The sequence below is a fragment of the Motacilla alba genome, chromosome 2, assembly GCF_015832195.1.
Source record: "Motacilla alba alba isolate MOTALB_02 chromosome 2, Motacilla_alba_V1.0_pri, whole genome shotgun sequence".
NCBI lineage: Eukaryota > Metazoa > Chordata > Aves > Passeriformes > Motacillidae > Motacilla > Motacilla alba.
In genome coordinates, this window is record NC_052017.1 from 147,668,625 (window position 1) to 147,690,342 (window position 21,718).

The window sequence follows — 21,718 nt, forward strand, 5'->3', positions numbered from 1 at the left end:
GTATGCTACACCCCACTCCTTGCAAGGAAAAACGAAGGAGCAAGTTTATCAGCACATACAATATCAATAACATACCTCAGGTGCACCTGCTATCTTGAGTTGCAACATCCCTTTTCTGTCCTTATCTTCACTGTTTGAATACTGAATGGTTTGCACTTGATTGAAATCTGCTAGATGGGTTGGCTGCAGAAAGACAACACCAAAAAAATGAGGAAAAACAAAATAAAAATTACAGCAAAATAGCCTGCCTTGATCCCTGGTGTTCCAAAAGCACAGGGATACTTTGATCCTCAAACTACATGAGCAGAAATCTGTTCTCTGTCTCTTTCTAGAGTTTCATTGCCACTCACTCCCAACACACAGAAATAAATATCCAGAGTGGCTGGAAAGGGAACCCGGCTCCACTGTGCCCACAGAGGTCACTGTTGAGCAGCGCCAGGCACACACTGAAGTGGGAACAACCTCTTGGGAGTCAACAGAGAAAACTCAACAGGTTAAAACCACATGGAACCCGCACTGACACATTCCCAGCATCCCTCCAGACTGCTGGAAAAGGTTTGATCTTAGCTCTGTGTTCCTGATTCCCCCACCTTTTCACTGCTTTTGAATTTATTTCAATAGAAAGCTGGACATAGGCTCAGCTTAAGTTGTGATTGTAAAGTTCCCAAACATTTTGCTGAAGGATCTGTCTGGACAGAGCTCCCTTGCACCACTGGGGTGCACAGGAAATACTGAAATACAGCTGGAATCAAGTAAGGAAAAGGCTGTGACGGATATGAAGAAAGTAAATAAGCAGTGCCTGCACAGATGTGCTCACCAACAGGTTAAAGAAGCTCTGCATTTACACATCCCTAAGAAAGAGACCAACTCAGAATAATTCACGTTTCATTGATAAAAAGACCCAACCATTGCTTCAAATTCTGCAAGTGAGCACTTCACTGGGTAGAAAAGCCAACAAATTCAGTGCTAAAGCTGACACAGTCTTTGTACCTAACACCAGAGCCTTTCCTCTGATCCCAAATCCCAAATTAATATCTGACTAGGAGCTGTACATGTACATGCTGAGAGCTCCCAGCTCTGCTGTGTTTAACCCAGAGATCAGACAGGTCACTCCCCTTTCTGTGACATCCAGTTCACATAAGATCATGGCTGTTAACACAGTGACTGAGGAAAAACCCCACAAAACAAAAGCAGACTTACATTTGCACCCTTGTCTGTCAGGTAACTGATTCCTTCTTCTGGGCCAATTGCCAGTTCCACTGAAATAATCCAGCTTGACTTGGGAATCAAAGGAAAAAGGGCAGAATTTCAGTAGTAAGACAAGGCTTTGCTATGGAACACTGTCATCCAATGTGGTAATTACAGGTTTTAGTAATTAATATCTAGAAGTTTTTCAATTCTTCAAACAAAATTATAATAAAATCAAGTAATTCTGTAAGTGGCAAAACCCCTCATGACAGGTTTCCTGGGGATCTTTGCTACTCAAGCTGCATTTCCATGTAGTTTATCTTAGGTCTACATGAGAACTATGGATTTCCTGTATTTCCTCTTCTTATGAACATTGATATTCAAGTCCTAATTTCTGCTTGAGTCTCCATTTTCACAAACCTTCCAAACTTGGGGCCCTTCTTCAAAATTTTCTTGAAATAGGTAGAGATTAACAGGTATTAGGTGAAAATTTACTAACAGAAGTAGAGAAGTTTCATTTCCTTGTGGAAACAGCCAAAAAAGTGCTTGACTTCCACAAACAAGCACCTATAAAAAATATTTTATTTTACATACAATTCTTACCCAAGTAATGAATGATGATTCATTTTAAACAGTCAATGGAGAAAGTTCTAAATAAAATCAATAAATACCACTTGTGGCTAATGAAATCCAATTGCCTCTACATGAAAAAAGGACGTAAGCAAAAAATTATTGCAGAACCAAGCAAAAGCAATTGCACTTAAAGCTCCAGAATGGATTCTAATGACTGTCACATTCCTCTACTTACACCAAGAGCACATTTGAAGCATTCCTTGTCAAATCTGTACACTGGAGAGAGGATCTCAAAGAACTTCAAAATACTTTCTTCTCTATTGAGGTTGGCAAATTGTCGAAATGTTTGTTGGATTAATTTCCGTAGTGTTTTGGCCTGTGTATTAAAACATTTGGAGAATAATTATTTTAAATCTACTAGCTGAGGGATATTTTAAGAGTTTTGGTCACTTAGCAGTACTAACAGTGTCTTTATCAATGAAATGCAGACAATTCTCAAGGAATAAAAAAAGCTTCAAAATGTGAGCAGTAGTTCTGCCTTTTAACTTCTGCTTATGATCAACATTATTTCTGCTATATTACAGAGAGGATATCTAACTAATAACATTTTAAATAAGTTAAAATAGAAGACCTCATGTTAACCCTTCCAGGAATATTTGTTCTAAGCTCCTCATTTCTCTCAACTTCTGAACTGTGTCCCAATACAAAAAAAAAAAAACAAAACAATTTATACCTTCATATGAGCTTCTAAACCTAAACCACCATTCTCTCTCTTACCTGGCAATAACAAGCCATCTGTAGCTGTATCCTAAACTCTGCACACAATAACTTAGACTATCCATAATAAAGGAGATGCATTCAATCTGATAATCAACAAAAAAAACTTCAATATAAAAAGATGACATTTAAATAATAGACTGAATGTAAAAAGTAAACCAAACATTTGAACTTAACTATATTAATTATGTTGTCTAGCACTTTATTACCTTTTTTCAGGATACAAAGAACCACTTAGAGCAGCACATCAGATAGCTAAACTAGCACTTTAAAAAACTGAATTATCTGCCTGTACGTAATATATAATCCCTTAAAGACAGCCACTCATATGAAAATAAAAACAGGGCCTGAGAAGCAATATCTCTAAGATGTCCCCAATCTGAACAAACCATCAAGAATTGTGAATAAAAACATCTGTCTAAAGTGACTGAATGGCCTTAAAAAAATCCAGTTCTAATTCATCTTCCAACAAACAACAATGACAGAAAGCAAAACCATGCCTATCTTCGCAATACGTCAAGGTTAAGACAGGAATTACCACTGCTCCTCCATGCAAACATATCTGAATGTCCCATTTTAACAGCAGTAAAACTCTTTATTCTCCCACACTGCCTGTTAACAGCCCCAGGCACCACACAAATACCAACTTCCTTTTGTCGTTAGCACTTCCAGGCAGATTAGACACTCATTTTTAGAGAGCCTTTACAGAACATTCAGAAGTCAAAATAGCCAGAAATGTTTCTGTGGAGTGTTTAGGAGTTACTCCAGTAGCAATAATCCAAGGCTGTTGCATATTCACAAATGATCAGTTTTGCAATGATGAATACATAGGTTGGGAAAAAAGCCCTCTCAGCACACACTATACTGCCAAATTAACAAAGAAATCTGTAACTTTGGTGTAATTTCAAATTCTTTTGTCAGTTTAGCAGAACTAACTCTCAGGTGGATCATTAAGGAGGCTGCAGAGCCTGTGGCAATCAGGAAACTTCCCTTGTGCACCCAGAGCTGTCTCAGGCTTTGTAAGGACTCAGACACTCTGCCCTGGACCTCCCTGTTATCTTTATTTTTTACACAGAAAACCAACTTCAAGGCAAGTGCAAACCTCAGCCTTACCTTATCACTGGCAAATACCAGGAGCAAGACACAACAAAATAAAAAAAGTATTTGCCAGCTCAAGGTGGCCCAAGTATTTCAGCCACTCAGCAGATGAAAGATTCTGCCCATGGGTTCTTTTCCTGACCAATTTCAGCATCACATTTCCTGACAGGAATACTGGCATATGTTATCTGGCTCTTTTCAGTCCACCAAGAAGAATTGGGCACTTCAAATTTTAAGATCATGAGCAAGGAGTAGAGATAGAAAGTCCATTAGAGTCACAGGCTGGTTTGGGTTGGAAGTGACTTTAAAGCCCATCTTGTTCCACACCCCTGCCATGGGCAGGGACAGCTTCCACTGTCCCAGGGTGCTCCAAGCCCCATCCAGCCTGGCCTTGGACACTTCCAGGGACGGAGCAGCCTCAACTTCTCTGGGCAACCTGTGCCAGGGCCTCACCACTCCCACAGGGAAGAATTTCCTCCCAATATCCCATCCAGCCCCTCTCTGTCAGTGTGAAGCATCCTCTGTGTCTTGTCACTCCATCCCTTGTCCCAAGTCCCTCCCCAGCTCTCTTCCAGCCCCTTCAGGCACTGGAAGGAGCTCTCAGGTTTCCCCAGAGCCTTCTCTTCTCCAAGCTGAACAGCCCCCAAAACCACACCTCTTCCATAACAGAAGCATCTGTGAGAAATATCTGCAAATAGCAACTTTAAGCAAAATACACTGAGAACTTGCTCTTAAAAGTATTCCTAAGAACCATTGTTTTGTTCCCCCTCTGTGTTTGTTCAAAGCAGAGAGAATTGAGAGAAATAATTAATTTTATATTTCACAGCTATTGGGAACCCTCCTTTGTCTGCCATTTCACAAAGTGGAAGAGCAATTTAGGGATTTGGACTGATCCTGTACTATTTTGAATAGGGATTTCATTTCCACTGAAAAGCAGACACACTTCTCCTTCCCTTGTTTTTCTTTCTCTTATGTCCAACATTTTTCTCCATGTCTTTACAAGGTTCCCACTCAGCTTCACCTTCTGGCAACTCTTGCTACTTCTTTCTGCTATTCTCCCACTTCAGGATTTCTAAAGTGCAGTTTTCTTGGTCAGTCAGTTTTCTGGCTCCATAATATTATTTTTGAGACAGTTATTCATACTTTTACGTCTGGAGCCTTTCACCACAATTTTTCCCGTTAGCAGAAAATACAGTTTCAGATAATTGCTTAAATTAAAATGCAGAGGGGATTACTTAAATCCACTTGACTTCATTAGCTTCTGATTTTCAAAAGTCTTTTGAAACAAAACCTTGTCATGACAGACCTTTTGTGTTTACCCATTTAAATTACAATGCAGATTCTTTCCAAATCTCAAGTTGAATTCTATTCTTTCTATAAAGCTCCACTGCTCACCAAAACCAACTCCAAGATAGCAATTTACGATTCATACTTTCATGTATGAATTGTAAGAGACATTTTACTAGGACATTCATATTGAGGTGGCTATAAATGTAAAATACTTGGTGACCATTCTTAATCCCCCTTTTCAACACACGTTGAGAAAAATTTGCATTTTTTACTCTGAGAACATATGGACTTCAATAGGAGCGAGATTCAAGGAACGTTTATAGTCTTAGCTAGGATTAACCTAAGCAGAAATTACTGGAAATCTTCCTTGAATAAGCTGAACACAGTCTTGAGCAAGGAAGGCATCAAGTTTATCACGTTCGCAGTAAAATATTCTTTTTTCTTACATGTTCCCTTCCTCTTTCTCCAGAAGTCTCATTTTTCTTTTAGGGAAGGAAAAGGAAAAAAAAAAAAGTGATTTGATAGAAGAGGCTCCAAGGATTTGTTTTGCACTTTTACCCCCAAGGTTTGAGAGGCAGAGCTGTGTCCCTCTCACAGCAGCTCAGCAAGGCCATGTGAATCGCTTCATCCTTGTCCTGCCAGCTGCACGACTGGGATCCAGATCCCACCAATCCCACAGACAGCTTGGATGTTTTTCCACAAAGCAAAACTGCACAGCAATTCCCTCAGGACAGTACAGTGAAAACTATAATGCAATTTTCAGATTTTTGACACTTTACAGCAGTACAGGATTGATGTGGACTGCAATTACCTTCACTGAATCTAGTAAACTCTTCGGGAAAAACCGTCTCAAACCAACATCTTTCCTGAAAGAAAAAATACACACAGCATTAGTATCAAAAACATTGTGCAGTATCATATTTCTCTTTTCAAGGTGGTGCTTTGGGTCTATTTTTTGTTTTGTTTTTTAACTAGTATATACAATTACCAAACCATTTACCCAACAAGGTCCTTGAAAACCTCAGAGTAACAAACAGACTACCATTAAAATTCTAACTAGAGCCACTCCACATCAAGTGTGGCCCAGCAGCATCTTCTGGTTTAAACCCCAAAGCATATTAAGGATATTGTTGAAATTGTAGAAATATTGTTATATTCCTACTATTATTTAACCAGGTACCTGTGTGGAAAGGCTGTTATTTGAAATGGTGGCATGGGAACAGAAGAATTTTGAGAATAAAAACTGTTATTTGTACAGGTTTTAATAATTTCAAGCATATAGACAAAATATTCTTAGTGCATGTAGTCAGGTGAGAAGGGTACAACATGGAAGTGGAATATCCTGATAAACCTCTATTAGAATGGGGTAGAAAATATAAAAAGAATCATAGAATGGTTTGGTTTGAAGGGACCTTAATGACTATCCAGCTGCTATGGACAAGGACACGTTCCACTAGACCACGTAGCTCAGAGCCCCACCTTGACCTAAGGAATCAAAGAATCCATAAAGGAATACTCATGATATCACCTCACCTCACTAAGCATGCAGAGTGCAATTCCACTACTGTTTTACCCTTTGAAGCACTGTAATTAAGGGGTTGCTTAAATTTCTACTATTATTTTTTCCTCATACTAAGCAAATTAAAATTACCAACTTTTTCTTGCAAGCAGTCTCACTTTTTGCCACTGTAAATCGGGTGACTGTGAACTCAGATTTTGCAAACTGAATTTATCAAGCTCATATTCACACCTATAAATTGGGTTGTAGCCCTGGTTTGAAAACCAGAGCCAGTAAATATTTCTATGCTCTGATGTGCTGCACATAGCTTATGTCTGACATGTGTTTGTGTCACTACTACTGAAAATCAGCTCCAAAAAAGGGTGCTCGAGAAGTTGCCAATGACATCAGTGCAGAAGACACCACTGAACAACCAAGTGCAAAAAACTCACGTGTAAAAAAGGAAAAACCAAGAGAAAAATATAAATAGGAAAAGATTTATAGCTCAAAGGCGTTACTGACTTTTTTCCTTTAAATTTAGGATGTTACCATCTCTTTCAAACATTCTTATCTGCTTCTGGAACAAGTAGGAAAGCAAGCTTTCCATGAGTGCATGCTTTGAACATCCACAGAAATACATCTGGAATTCTTACACTTGGCAAAGCAAGGAGAAGCCGTTGGCAGGCAGAGATATTCAGGATTTATTTACTGCTACCTAACAGCACAAGAACAAAGCCAACACTAAAGTCAATATAAAAAGCTCACTCAGAAGAATAAACCAGGGTATTTTAAAAGCTCTCTGAAGATGAGTAGCATATAATTTCATACTAAAAACATCCTCAACCAGGAGGAGCAGAATGCTCATGTGCAGCACTGGCATCTGTGCAATGACAGTAAGCTGCAGGATTATAAAACTTCATAAATGTTAATTCCTTCCATACATTTCTTCTCAAATGCAAATGATACTTGGTTTATCATCCCACACAGTTAAATGAATCTAACACACTATTACCATCTAAATAATATGCAAAGACATTTTGACAGGGATATATTAGTTTAACATTAAGCATTTCAGAGAGAGCTGGTGCTTCTGAAATGAAGCACCTCCCATCACCCTGGTACCCCTCATTTGAACAGTCCTGCAGCACAGGGCTCTGCCACAGCCTCATTTGATTCATTACTAGGACAAGCAGTAGAGCAGCCTTTTGTACAGATCTGGGTGCAACAAACTGAGAAGAAATTCTTATGCAGAGTACAACAGAGCACAACTCTTAACAAAACTTGTTAATAAAGCACTTCCTGTGTTTAGCTGAGACAGCAAATTTATTTACTGGAGGAGAATTTAACAAAAGAACCACACAGATTTAATGCCCTGGCCAGCAACAACTTATAGATACCTATAAATAAGAGATTAAGCACTGAAAATTGGAACATACTAACAGTTTTACACACACAACCCTACAAACTCCTTCCCAGCTGTGTTGTGAGGGGGTGGGATGACCAACAAGGGAGACACCAGCTCAGGGCTCTGGATGAAGGACTCAGCCATCTGGTTTCTGATTGCCAAAAACAGATAACCAGCACTGAGAGCCTGCTTCATACAGTTCTACTACAGCTTTGCACTTAACCTCATCTACCCCAGCCTACAGGGCTTAAATCTGAATTGAAATTTTGGATGCAGAAACTTCAACTGGATTAATAAAACACCAACTACAGATAGGTGATACTGCTTGTCTTAACAAGATAAGCAGTTTTAGGCAGCATATATCATGTATTTTTCACCTCAATTCAAGTTGCAACCAAAAAAGTAACATTAGATTAACATAATAGACTTTAACATGCCTTTCACCAAATTGTGGCTGCACCTGTTCCTTCCTACAGCTCCCATTTCTGTACTTGTAATTATCCCTGTTCTCACTAACAGGCTTCACATTTATTATGAAGAAATTCTTCTTTCACTCCATGAAGGCCCAACTATTAAAGGCTACTTAAAAATTTGATCCCATCTACCATTTCCCATCCAGATCTGTTCTCATATGACAATCTGATCAAAGACAAATATACATCAAATAGACATCTGACAAAGGCAGGCAAGGAGCAATCACCCCTAATGCAAAAAAGGCCCATTTAAAAATTGCTCTCAGCTGGTTAAGTGCCTCATGATGTACTAAAACCAGCAATCCCCCCCACAAAAAACACCAAAAAGCATCACTTGAGCAATAAATATTACTTGTGCACTTAAACATTTATGGGCTATTAAGGAAGTAAGATCAAATTAATGCATTTTGGGGATCACTGGCCATTTTTGCAGACCCTTTCCAGCTTGTAATTATCAGTAGTATAGTCAGTTTAAGGTGGTTTTATCCTTCATCTCTCCCAGCTAAATCCCATACAAATGACATCTTGGTTCTCAAAAAAGAAAGAACTTTTGAAATGCACAATTCTCCACATCCAATTCCACATGGCATGAAGCTGTTACATTTTGCATATCAGGGTTTTACTTCACTATGCCTTTCACAGCAGCAATTTCTTATTTCCTACCAAAGCAGTCACTGTTTGGAAAACACAGACTGAAGGAAAGAAATCACTGTTAAACTGGAAGCAGCACCACACTGAATCCTGCTGGAACTCTCACCTGTTACATTATTATTTATACTTTGTGTGACCTGTTATGACCCTGCTTTCCTTTGTCTCATTGTTTCTGAAGTCATTAAACTAATTGCTCATGCTTGTGGCTTCTGACTTGCTAAAAAACTGACTTTAAAACACTTTACTCAAGTTCTTACTTGAACATTTGTACGTAAAGTACACCAACCATAACTCACATACTTTCAAATCTTTTTTTTTCCCCTTTTAGTCTTGCCTATCTGCTCGTCCCCTTCATTTTTATTAGTCTTTTCTCATTTTGTGATGTCTTTCCTCAACCAGGATATTTCTATTAACGTTTCTACAGACCAAAACCTGTCTTTAAAAAAAAATTAAAAATCCCTAATTTAAACAAAACCACAGTTTTAAAAAATCTGAATAAATATAGCAGCACTACAGAAATACCAAATAAGCAGGCTATTCATCAAAGTTATCTTTACCTAATAATACCATAGATCCCTCGAAAATCCTTGTAAACTTATTCATTGTTGTATAAAATCTTACCTTCCTCCTCCAAATGCTCTAATTTCCCACCTCTAAAAGTTAGCACCCATTTGTCATTAAAAATAAGATTAAAAAATCAAGACTTCACTGCCGCAACAACCTTTTATCCCAATTTCGTGTTGAACTGTACAGGATCTTTTCAAAAGGGTAATTAGTAGAGATGAGCATATCATTGGTGCATGTATGTCTGAAACTCTATCCTCTATATAAATACAAATAAAACCAGTTTTCGGGTTTTTGCTAAAAAGCTGAAGGACTTTGGCTTGTTTGAACTGAAGCCATCTCCTGTACAACATGAATAATTAAACAAAATATTTCATTACAAGGATGCTCCTTGGTCTTCTTAAAATTTGGGACACTTAGATAAACAATAACCTTGTTAATTGCAAGGTCACCTCTCAGAAAATGCCCACAGTGAGCAAACAGAAACAAAAACAATACCACAAACATTTTCAAGTAACTCAAACTTTACCACAAATGAGTCACAGCTGAAGAATGCAACTGGGCACAGAAAAACACTGAAGAATAAAATCACCTCACAACCAGAGCTGGTGAATCCCATAAATATTTGCAAAATTGCTGAAAACCACAGTGAACCTCCTGATCAAGTTTAAACTACTCCAAACCTGTTTCTCTGGACCAGAGTTAAAGGCACTTTTCCTACTTCTACATCCCAATGGGTTTCATCACCCTTTTCTTACATTAAAGCATCTCAACAACCTTGATGGAATAGAAAACTTACAACGAGATGTTCTGTCATAGAACTGAATTTACTGTTCCTGCTGCAGAGAAGGGACAGTTCAAACCTCCAGCTAGAACACAATACTTACTCTAACACTTCATAGTTGGACTTCTTTTCTAATGCATTGCCTCTCATCTCTCCGTAGGATCTCCTGAAGTCAGGAAAAATATTTGAAAGCAACAATTATTGGATAATTCAGCCTAAAACTACAACATCAACATAATCAAAACTTCCACTCAGCATCAGAAAACATTGGCAGAATGAATTCAAAGGTAAGTATGAAGTACATTATTACTCTACCTCGACAGATCAGATTTTTAATTTAAAAATTAACTGCATTTTCAGATCCACTTTAAACCCCTGCTGCCTAACCTAAGTGACCTAACCTGGCCTTCAGCAGCTCCTTTCTACCCACACTGCTCTTCCTCCTGAGAGCCCTCTGTGCATGGAACAGGGAGAACCAGGGCAAGCAGGGAATGATGAAAAGTGCTTCAGTCCAGCCATGCTCACATTAACAAGTAAATGAACAAACAGGGAAGCTTTGTTGGGAGAGGGCTGAGATCATCGTTGTCACAGAAAAAAATGGACCAGAAATGTTCATTCTATGAGTTTCACAAGTTCATCTGTGAGAAATGTCTCATCAAAATGCTCTGAAGAGCCACAGCTTGAGAAGCAGGGAAGGCAGGACCTGGCTGACAACATAATCACAGATTATTACATTCATCACATGTTTTGAAGAAAGGCACAATGACTTTGTAAGTGCATAAGGAGTTTGCAGTTACACAAAGAATTTTTGTTTTCTCTGGGGCTATCAGCAAAACTTACAACAAAGACAGCAGGTTCTCCTGTGATACCTGGGAAATTTCATAAAACTAAATTTTGATTTAATTGGGAAAGTACTGTTCAAAGGACACTTTCATTCTCTCCAAACAAGTTTACATTTGTCATTAATTTCTTATCAATTTTACTTCTTCCCTAATCTCCCTGTGCGAGACATCAGCACAACTAAAGCAAATGTTTCAGGCTGGAAATTCTCCATAAATTAGCAAAACCCAACACATGCATTTCAAAGCTGGGAACTCTCTCAAGGATCTGTTAATCTGATATATTTATCTTTATTTTCCAGCTGTCTATACAGTTGACAAGAACACCAAAAAAATCCAAAAGGATCCTTAAGATTTAATCATTTCAAAACAGCACATTAAAAACTGAGTAAATACAGAGAGGAAAGGTAGCAGCATTTATCTATAATTACATTCTTTAGCTGCAGGATTTATATATGCAGAATCATAAGACTATTTACTAAATAACACCACAGATTTTTTTTTTAAACATACTTCAATGTACTCTACAGGCCTTTGAATTATTCAGATGAAGAATTTACCCAAAAGGCAGTATCAGGATGTAATTAATTAAAATTTTAAAATAATGTTAATTTAAAAATCACTAGAAATGAGTTACAATACAGTCTATTCAGTTTTTCTTCAAACTGCTTTGTAGCAAAAAAAAGGTCTTATGATGTTTTATTCAACTCTACTGGTCAGAAATTGATGAACTTGAAGCAGTTTCGAAATTAATGTATATATTCTGTCAGAAAAATGTTGAATAATAAATTAAATTATCAGCTTACCGGATTTCAAGGCAACCTAGTTTCAAAGCAATTTCCTGGTCCACTTGATCTGCTATTTCTAACATATAGTCATTTTTCACCTACAGCAAAAGAAGCAGGTAGGCATCACAGAAAGATCAGTTCAGTGCCAACACAGATTAAAAGATTCCCCAACAACTTTCAAATTGATACATCTTAATTTTCTGGAATGACAATTCACAGTCCAGGAAGAGAAAAAAAATAATTGTGTTCATATTCTCCACAAATGAGCTGCACTTTGGTAAGAAACACATTTAGACCACAATGAACTTGATTGAAAAATTTCTTGTGTATATCAATATTACCTACGTTTTATTAAATATAATCAAAATTTAGAGGGACTGAGCAGATGGTTACACCTGCATTCCAGCTGGGAGAAGGCAGGCTGTGTTCTTGAACCATCCTGGTCAACAGGATTTAATTGTCTAGGCAGATCTAATCATGCAAGTAAAACTGACAAATGCCTAGGAATTACAGTGAAAATAAAAATAGAAGAGAGGAGAATGTACAAACTGTACTGCACACTGGCATAAAATAATGCTGAACTAGCAAGAAGAACCAAGAGTGAAACTGGGTGGTGACCATCTGGAGTAGGAAACACTTCAAATCTTCATCTTATTTTATTTACCAGCATGGATGTGGGCAGAATCCTGTTTTTTAGGTAATACTTTCACCACACTGGAGTGAGAAATTTATACAGTACTAACACCAAAAAACTCAGGCAGAAAGAGAGAACAGAACCAGCACCCAAGAACTTCACTCTGCAAATCTTGCACCAGTAACAAATCTCAACAGCTTTTCCCTAACAGCTCCTGTTTTCCTCTTATGAACACATGAAGTTGCTATTGAGATCCTAAAGTTGCAGCAAGTCCTGAAATCCCACAAAAATCCTGACTGACTTGTGGATCAAAGAGGAGATGATGCACTATGAAAGCAGCACACTTCATCAAGTGGGTTTGGTGAGTGACGAAAAGTTGTAAGAACAACTAGTTCAAACTACTACTGCTATGAAATGCATAATTTAGGAGGTAAGGAAGTACAGCAGTGGATCCAACAGCTGGAGGTGTTCTCCACTCTGCATTCTCCTTGGAACATGTGAGCATCCACCTCAGCATTCCCTCAGCACCACTGTGGCAGCTGCTCCTGCTCAAAAAACACAAAAAATCCCTACACAAAAATCCCTAAAAATGTCCTGGACCTGAATTGCATGAAGTGTTTTAATTTGTTATTTAAAGACATGAAAGAAGAAATATGATAAACTGCAAGAATAAGAAAATCAATTATTACAATAGCTGAAACATGAGAAAAAAGCTTCTTACATTTGAATTCATACAGGCACTCAATATGACAAAAGAATGAGCTTTTAACTCTTCTCAATTCAATTCCTACAAATACTAATGAGACAGGAGAATAACTGCCCTTCGGCATCATGTAGTGTGCTATTTGTACACACATATGGAAATAATAATTTTATATTCCCACAGTAATAGTAAACACAATATGAATTAATAATTCTCCTCTTCATTATGCTCACAACTTTAAATAATTGGATTTAGATTGGATATTAGGATGATTTCTCCACTGAAAGGGTGGTCAGGGATTGGAAACAGACTGTGCAGGAAAGTGGTGGAATCACCATCTCTGGAGCCATTCAAAGTGTGGCTGCAGCCCTTGGGGACATGGTTCAGCTGTGCATGTGGCAGTGCTGGGCTATATTGATATATAGTGGTTGATATTCCAGGTCTTTCACAACCTCAATGGTTCTGTGATCCTATAAACAGCAAATGCATTAAATTACACCAGGATCTCTAGTCATGAGAAAGGACTTTGAACTGGTCCTGCACTAAAACTGTCAGACAGGAGCTCAGGGCAGGTAAATCAGGAATGGAGTTTCAGGCTCCATGAACTTCCATAAATGACCTCTGCAAACACACGTGGGTGGAGACCAACAGCACAGCCCTCCTCACCCTCAGGTCTATGTGGGATACCTCAAAATGAAAAAAAAGTGTTGAACATGGGGTCAGATCATACATGGATACCCAAATTCCAGAAATTTCCATGTCCTTTTTCTGCGAATTTACCTTCATGTACAGCCTAAACTACTTCACCTACCAAGGGAATCTGTTCACGAAGTCCCTTGGCTGACCTGCCCTGCATCCACCCAAATGAAATACCCAGTGGCTGATCACTTCTATTTATTTAATTTTTTCCCCTGAAACTACAGATTCAATTTTTTGAACCACTTCAACAACTTTGCATCACCAGGAAATTTCAAAGCCAGTATCCTCCTATTACTTGAGGTATTCAGACACCAAGAAGAACTGGCTACAGCAAAGTGGTTTTCAGTCCTGACACACAAAACCTCCACTCACAGGAACGATGCTAATTTAAGGCCCAGTGTATTATAATCAAATGTGGATTCATTTATCTTCACAGCTCTTTGCCTTGTGGATCCCAGTGCTTGATTTGTTAAACTAAACAGCTTAAGAGCATCTCCACTTTCATGCAAACATGATTTTAAAATGCTGCTAGCCTCCTATTCCATAAATAAATAAACAACATTACCCAAATATTTAAAGTTTGGGGTTTATTGCCTCTTGCCCTGCAGCTTGTGAGCTTTCACAAATTCCAGTCATGTTCCCAGTTTGACTCTGCAACTACAGACATCATATACTGACTAAGAAAATGTAAAACACCATCCCCCATTCCAACAAAATGGAAGGGGAAGAATAAGTATTTTACATTATGTATACCTGCTTATTTTAGTGTTTAAACTTTGTGAGTTATAAAAAGATTATAAGCTTCAGGAAACCTGTGGTGATAATCCAGTGGTCTGGATTTAACAGTGTCCTACTATGGATAGCCAAAGGTGCTTGGATCTTCCCTTTTTTCATAAACCTGCCTGCACTCATTCTTCTTTCAATTTCAGCAAGGGAAAAAAAAAAAAAAAAAAAAAAAAAAAAAAAAAAAAAAAAAAAAAAAAAAAAAAAAAGAGCAGATTCAATTTCTACTCCAGAATACCAATGAGAACCTCCCTTATCACCTTTAATTTTGCTTGACTATTCTCTTTGAGATGGCATCAGATCAATGCATGAACTAATGCCTGTGCAGAGATTAGATAAGAATTTCACAGGAGGTTCAGCACAACCTCCTAAGGAAAAAGCCTGAGCAAATATTAAGTGGAAGAGACATAAGAGATAATTTAATGGTAATTAAATGCACTGTCACAAGGCAATTGAATAGTTTTCCAAGAAGCCTTTTGTGTTTGCTCAATTATAACTTTTATTATTATTGGTATTATTATTATTGTTAATATAATTAAATGAGAGAAATGAGAATATTTTCTGGGTTAGACAAACAAAGGCTCCATCTTCAAGAGCACAAAGCCTATATACATACAAAGGCACAAAAACTGAACTCTTAGAAATCTAACAAAGCCTATCAGGTTTTTTTCTGCTGACTGCAAATTCAGAAGTATGTTAAGAGAGAGGATGAATCCTTCCCTGTAGGGTTTGGAGATCCTGTTATCTGTGAGCTTGTCACACTCCCTGGCAGTGGGTGCAGACCTTTGGCTGCACCTCCTATGGCTTGGAAATCTAAGTAACTGTGCAATACCTGGAGAAGCTGAAGAATACATCTATCTATATATACACAGATATATAAATACACACATCCTTTTTTTCAAGCAGTTCAGGCATCACTGCCATAATCTCTTCTCCAATTTATTTGTTCAGAATGGGATCTCTCCGAAGGCCAAGCCAGTAAAAAACCCATTAGGGTGCTATTTAATACACCTTAATTTTATCCAGTTTTTAAGACAAAACTGATTAATATAAACTTGTCACACAAATCTGGTTTCAAAAAAGCCACCCCAAAAACCCAAGTGGCCAAACAAGAAATCCAAACAAGAGCCCCTGATCTCTTTCTCAAGCTGAGCAAAGTCTTCAAGGTGCTCCTGCTAAACCTGTGTGCCACTACATCATTTACACCCCATACTGGAGACCAGATGCTCTGGCAATGATACAATTTCATGAAGTCCCTATTTATCTCCAATACTTTATGGTCACAATGTTACAGCAATAAAAATGCAGAAAGATCAACAAGGCAAACACTTGGATTGACACCAGAATTAAGAATTCAAGTGTCAACACTGCTAAAATCCTATATACTTTTTATTTGGTAACAATCCAAACCCATAATATGATAACTGAAGTGAGTCACTTTGGTGTATGTTGCTTGTAACATATTTGCTTCCACTGAGTTACTAATTTTATATTCCCACATAATGTGCTTATCTCAACTCCCTGAGAAAAATACATTGGAGAACAGTTTAAAGGAGGATAAGGGACAAAAGTAATTTATTGCTGCACTGCTGTGCTGATTTCAAGAACCTTTTCCCTTGGATTTTTTTTTTTTTTAGTATATTCTAACAAGTTTAAGTCAGATTTACAGTCAAGCAGGTGCATGCTTTGGGGGCAAAGGATTGGTCTACTTAAGTTCCATTAAACATGGAATAATAGAAATAAAAACTGCTTCAGGCTTCCAGGCAAGTACTACTGCAGTGCCAGTGCCACAGGAAGCCACTCTACTGAAATCTGCTCATTCACAGGGTGGCAAATCAGAATTAAAGTGTGACCTAAACTTCACATTTGGAGTTGACTTCTTGGCCACCACAGCTACGAACAGTCTGATACAAAAAAGGGCTGCAGTGAGGAAAATAGGAATGCCAAGCATAAAGGCACCTCTCAGAGGCAGGAAAAAGAAGTCTTTCACATGTTGTGATAAAATTAAAAATGAAACAAAATTGTCATTGCCCCCACATACAGAATACACATCACCCACCATCAGTGAAGAAATGCTTAGAAAGGGCAGTAATAGCCAAAGAAAAAAGGATTTTGAAATCCAACACAATCCTACAACATACTTCCTGATTTATTACTGCCCTGATATTCAGCAACAATTCACTTTATTTAAAACACTTTTTATTCTTAACAATATTAATTTTTTTATCACTCTTCTTTTTTTAGCCAGAACAGAAATCTCTCTTCTGTCTCCAGTATTTTGGGCATTAAAAGTTTAAAGATATTCCTAAATCACAAGAAAAGAAAGGAGGTGAGCACTATGTGAACTAAAAGACTTCTCCCACATGGAAGATGGGCACATAAACACAAGCCCAGTTTTATTTATGATGTCAAGACTTATAAAATATTTGTTCTTTTACTTGAATGGGGAAATTACCAATGGTGTCACTTCTAACTTCTCAAAATTTACTCGAAAATAATGGGCAGTTTCCCAGCTACAGAAATGGACAGCCAATTCCAGATGGAACAATTTAAAATAAAAATTGAAAACAGAGGAAAGCCCATGTTTGTGAAGATGAAGAAATTAGAGAACAGCCCTATGCTATGATTCAAGAAGAAATCTATCACTGGCCTCGTATTTTCTATACCAGCTGCTACTTTCAAAAGCCATCTGCTTCATTTTCCTGCACATGAGTCTTTTATGCAGCTGCAGTATTTCAGAAGAAGGTTCACCCAGGCTGACAAGCAGTTCATAAAAACACCATGCTGGATTTAGATTTCTTTATTAAGAACAACAGTAAAATAATTCTGAACTTGGCAAATGCTTTCTCGTATAGGGATTTTTTCTTTAAAGCTATTAGATACTGTGTCTTAAAAAGATATTTTAGGTTTAAACTTGTTTATAGCCTTATAAATTATTACATTAAATTATCAAACTTGACATTGAATTTTCAAGCATAAATACTGTGGAAATTCTTTAGCAACAGAACTATCAAATGGTGTCTCATAAAGGGCAAATACCAATAATTAGCCACTACTGGCTTTCCCAGCTTAAGGTTACCAAGAAATTTCCCACAGGATAAACTCCAATTTTTTAGGAGGACAGTTTAAAAATAAGCAATCCATTTCTCTTGCTTTTCTTTCAATCTCTATGACCTACTTACACAACTTATTTTTTTTAATTTCTATTTTTTTCCAAATTTGCACTGCTTTGAACACTGCATTTAAACAATCCTTCAGTGACTAAGTTCTCACTGAAGAGTTAAGACCATACCCAAAAAGAATCATCCCAGCATATCAGATATTTAGATAAGCAACCAAACAAAGAAAATGTCTTCTGTACTCCATTCAGTACATAGAACACAAACAGTAAAATTACAATCATTTAATGAAGCATGAAAACAAAGATTTATATTACATAATTTTTTCTTACCCATTTGTTCTACACATTTATTTTTAGCTGGTGCTTTTATATATTGGGAAATTATGTACTTTCACTTAGTTGGTGAAATTTGTATTAAAAAGTACAACCTGTCTCTTAATTCTCCTATATATGCATAAATTTATTTATTCTCAGTAATTTATCTGGATTTATTTTTAACAGCTCAGGTGTGTTGTAGCACCTGCTTTTAAACATACAAGCTTCTAACTCTGGAAGGTAATTTGGTGTTAGGTTTTGTATGTTATAGTTCACCCTCAGCCACCACAGAATTCAACCAGGATCTACCTCTGTTTTACACCAACACACAACACTTCTGGTGACACCCATCCCACCAAAACCCAGAGAAATTATTCCTGCAATTTACCAGTTCCAGCTTCTGTCATGAAAGACTAGAATATCTCAATGTATGCGTGGGAAAAGCTGATCTTCAGCAACCACTTTTGTGACCAAGACAAAAATCCAAGTATACAGCTCATTTGTTTTCCCCACAATTTCCCATTCAAAATGAAGGACATTGCTCTGCTCTGCACCTGCAGCAGGTACAACACACAATTCCACCCCAGTCCATGACACAACTCTTCTGTGCATCCCACCAAAAAGAATGATCTCAGATATTCTCTCCTTTCAGCTGTATTGCTCCTTGCAGTGTCAAACACACCCCAGAATCACTGTAGGACAGACACATGATTGGGTTAATGTGGAACAGTCACCCAGCATAAATTCTTATATCTGTAAGGACCAAACTTCTCGTCCATCCTGGTTTTCCAGGTTTATATAGGACACCAAACTTTCATCGCTACAAAATCAGCTTGGAAGAACAGGGTCCCAGCCCTCACTACTACAGCCTCAGAAATCTGATTCAGCATTAACCCTGAAAGATTTGTGCCTCATCTGCTCTGAATGAAGCCCCATATGCACAAAAGCCCAATGTCTGCTTTTAATGTCATCAGTATTTTTAGGAGCCACCTTAATGATCATAATGGTAGTTTTTAAAACACTCACAGGAGGGAAACACATATGTGTTCCCACCCCTATTTACCCATCTGATAGTATTAAATTTGCTATAGGAGATAAGTCAATATTAGGGAAAATTAGGGCTTTGGCCTCATCTAGGGGAGTTAAAAGCCCAGATCCAGTATCAGGATAACATTCATCTGCCATCTGCCCTCAGCTGCTCCTCCTCTTCGTGTCCCAAGGTCACAGTCTCTATATTATCTAGGGCTGATCTTTGACATCTCTAACTAATTTTGGAAGCTCCTCTGTTAATAATAAGGGCATTAGAGATGGGCTGGAGGGAAACCAACTTCTGACAAGGCATTGTTAGGGGCAGAGCATCTAAAAATGGTGCCGTCTGTCCGGGCGGGCTGAGCTCCAGATGTCACTGCAAGAGACGCTGCTGCCTCGCAGCCCTTGCACAAAGTAGGACTGGACTCTTGGGAGCCATGCAGAACTCAACCTACTGAGCAAGCCTTGCTCCCAGCTCATTTTATACCTCCCCTTTCCAACACACAATGCTGAGTTTTCAGATTAAGTGAGTCCGAGCATCAAGGTAAATCAACTTTTCTGTGGGTTTCTGTTCGTTGTTACACACAACTTAATCTGCTAATTGCAGTCACATTTTTGTTCCAGATTACTAAAGAGACATTTCCACACATCAGTCCACGGAAACCTGGCTCTAGCATTTGAAATTTAACAGGCTGAATTATCAGCTATTTGAGAAAAGCCCACAAGGAGGATTTTCACTACTCTGGCTGACAGGTGGAAATTTTAAATCAAAGCAACCCCTTCCCTTTGGCCTGAAACTGGCTGACCAGTTAGGAGGTGTTAAGGAGTACAAGGAAGTTTCACATTGCTACCACACAGCACTAAGGGAAAGCACACACTGGGCACACAACATTTGTAGCCAAAGCAGCTCCACAACTATACAAACAGCAGAGCCTAAAACAACCATGCCGGCATAGTTTGGAGGGTGTAAATCAAGTTTTACAGGAGAAAAAAAGTACTCTATGGGATACTGAGAATTTCAGCAACTTCAGAAACCTACCCTGTAAAGGAAACCTCACTTTTGATTGTCTTTTCAAGCTGTAAAGAGCAGACAGGAGAGGTTCAGATTAATTTATATTTTTCATATAAAATATATTTTTAGTATCTTTTTAATCAGCTACAGTTCTTATATTGCCACCTCCCTGTAAGGCACAATTTATGCCTCAGCCTTTAACTCTTCATGAAAGATCTGTTGGGTTTGGGGTGTGGTTTTTTGTTTTGTTGAGGGTTTGTTGTTTTAAATAGGCTGCCAACATCGGGAACAATGCCAGCTTTTCTCCCAATGTCCTTCATCTCCTTCAAAGCTTTTCCTGTCAAAGTCATTTGCTTTAGGTCTCCTATTTTTATTAGGGTATAAGAGATGTTGTTATTTAATTAGGTTAAAGAGTCTAATTCCCAGCCTGCATTTCAAATTACATCTCATGCACCTAAGCCTTATAAAACTTTAATCATTAAGTTATTACAATAATTGCCTGGACTTAAAATTTCCTACATGTCAGGGACAGAGCTATAAAAATAATTTAATTTGCATGATGTATTTATCTGCCACAATATAAAGAGATATTTCATTTAATGAAATACCTTTTGAGCGTGAACATAATCTTTACAGACAGTACAGAGACAGAGAAAAGAAGTGCCAATTTTCCACAAAAAACTTTTTCTCCACTTTTCCTGAGGATGTTTTTGCCTTTTTTTAAAATAAGAAAATGTGTAATTGTTTTTTCTTTTTAAAAAGAGTTTTCTTATGAAAACGAATCTGCAGTGTACTTGTCTGATGAGGCAGAGCCCTCATGGCACAGAATTCAGCTCAGTTTTTTTAGGGCATCACTGACCTGCCCTAACTTCGAGATCATCCCCTGCTTGCTATTCCTTCTTACACAAACTTGGGTTAATTTTAAAAAGCAAATTCAAAACACTGTTCAGTCCTGTGGTCTCCTTTATTATATATCTTAATATCTCCAGGGTAGCTCCACACTGTAGGCTAAACAAGGCAGCAGAGAAAAATTCAACACTGATAAAAACAACCTTTTCTTGCTCACTGGGATCTAAAAAAAACCCCCAAAAAGTTACTTTAAAAGTGTTCTGTTTGAAGCACAAGGACAGCAACAATGGAACAGCTGATGCCCAAGAGCTGCCCCCACCCCCCCATACAGATGCTTACTCCCTTTTCATCAAGGGATAAACCATCTCCAATTACTGCAGGCTAACATGTTATTCAAGGATAAATGTGTGCAGGCTCTTGTCCCACAATAAAAGGAAGGCAATTCAAGAAGCTTACGTCTGATTCTCATTACAGGAATGTTTTTAAAAGCTGTATTCTATCTTCATTGGAGATATGGCTTTCATTGCTCACTCAGCCACTAAGGCAAAAAAGAGGAGCCTGTCCCCTTTATTTCCACTTCCCAACTGCCATGTCACTGTAACACAGGGAAAGGAGGGCACTCACTAGGAATTTCACCAACACTTA

At 37.9% G+C, this 21,718-nt stretch overlaps 1 protein-coding gene across 15 annotated transcripts in view; it reads right to left on the reverse strand.

Annotated features, from left to right (window-relative positions):
• The window catches only part of PTK2 (protein tyrosine kinase 2), a 189,107-nt gene that overhangs the window by 62,823 nt on the left and 104,566 nt on the right, over positions 1-21,718 (reverse strand). For all 15 annotated transcript variants that reach the window (XM_038127553.1, XM_038127551.1, XM_038127549.1 and 12 more), the window contains 6 exons: positions 11,947-12,026; positions 10,405-10,467; positions 5,738-5,792; positions 1,997-2,137; positions 1,201-1,278; positions 76-183 (listed from right to left, as the gene is read on the reverse strand). In XM_038127553.1, coding sequence (XP_037983481.1) covers positions 76-183; positions 1,201-1,278; positions 1,997-2,137; positions 5,738-5,792; positions 10,405-10,467; positions 11,947-12,026 — 525 coding nt within the window. The remainder of the gene's footprint in view (positions 1-75; positions 184-1,200; positions 1,279-1,996; positions 2,138-5,737; positions 5,793-10,404; positions 10,468-11,946; positions 12,027-21,718) is intronic.